Genomic DNA, 1248 nt, shown 5'->3' on the forward strand with positions numbered 1-1248 from the left:
CCCACCATAAAGTGCTTCCAGGAATGGGAAGGTCTTTGTCCTTCACAGTGGTATGCAATGCTTGTAGAAGGCATTTATCTAACAGCAAATCTATCTCTTCAGTTGATAGATTATGTTGCTCATTTAGGTCATTAGCAGAACCAGAATCCGGTAGCTTCAGCTCAGACATGCCCGCAGTTATTTCAGTTGCAGTTTCATTCTCATCAGCATTGGGTGTCGTCAATGCAGCGCTGGAATCAGCTTGCAACTCATTTGCATCGACAGACTGCTCTTCAATATTCTTGATGTTGTTCTCTTGATCATTTGACGTCTCACAAGCATCCTCAGTAGAATCAGAATTCTGAGGGGGTGATAATGACGCAGGATCCTCAAATACAGCATCTTCAAAAAAACCTGCATTGGGCACATAACAGCCCTCAACTGACTCCCTGAAAATAAAATCCAACCAAACAGGAAAATAAAAATAAAAAATAAGAAACCTTCAATTATGAGTGGAATGCTGCTTATACATATAGACAAAGAGAGAAAGAGAGTCTTGCTGTACTTGCCATAGCAAATCACGATAATAATGAGTTATTCTTAACGCCTTTCCACGTAATCCAGCTTTTAATGCTTCAGTGCTGCTCATTGTGGTACTCCCAACCTTCATAAGAATGAATGAAATTTTAAGAATGACTGCCGAATTAAAAAATATTATGACAGGATCTTATAGCGGTGGCGCAAGAAATGTAAAGAACTTACAGCTATTGGAGCAGGATTTCCTGGTACTTTCACTGCCCATGGTTCCCCTGCCGCAAATGATGGAAGACCTTCAGGAGGCACACTTATGCCTGGGAACATCAAGTCTGCTCCACCTATAACAAACCGAGAAACTTCGCCACCCTTCAGCATGAAAGCAGGCAGAAGCTCAGGGACTGTCCATAGAGCATAAACTGCAGCCAAAAAATAGCAAAATAGGGTGAAAAATATGCTAACTTATAGTTATAGACATGCACCCAAACTAATGTTCTTTATAAGTCAGAGATCAAAGAGTGCTATGACAAATATTTTATACATCTACTTAAGGCTCACTCTTAGGCCTCAGCAAGCAGACATGAATAATATTGAAGAAGAAAACTTTTCTTGTATATTATAGATTTATAGCACTAGCAGCAATAATAACCATCAGCAATAATAACCAAGCTACAAGCTGACAAAACAAGAGGATGGAACTTTATCATGTTGGGGATTTGCTTTATCTTACCATAC

At 39.6% G+C, this 1248-nt stretch overlaps 1 protein-coding gene across 1 annotated transcript in view; it reads right to left on the reverse strand.

Moving 5' to 3' along the window:
• The window catches only part of LOC107613079 (eukaryotic translation initiation factor 2D), a gene marked incomplete at its 5' end in the record, with an annotated part of 17503 nt that overhangs the window by 10692 nt on the left and 5563 nt on the right, over nucleotides 1-1248 (reverse strand). Inside the window, 3 exon segments of the mRNA XM_016314928.2 lie at nucleotides 6-428; nucleotides 549-643; nucleotides 742-932. Of these exon segments, the coding sequence (XP_016170414.1) occupies nucleotides 6-428; nucleotides 549-643; nucleotides 742-932 (709 nt within the window).

Source organism: Arachis ipaensis, chromosome B08 (genome assembly GCF_000816755.2).
Source record: "Arachis ipaensis cultivar K30076 chromosome B08, Araip1.1, whole genome shotgun sequence".
Classification (NCBI taxonomy): Eukaryota; Viridiplantae; Streptophyta; class Magnoliopsida; order Fabales; family Fabaceae; genus Arachis; species Arachis ipaensis.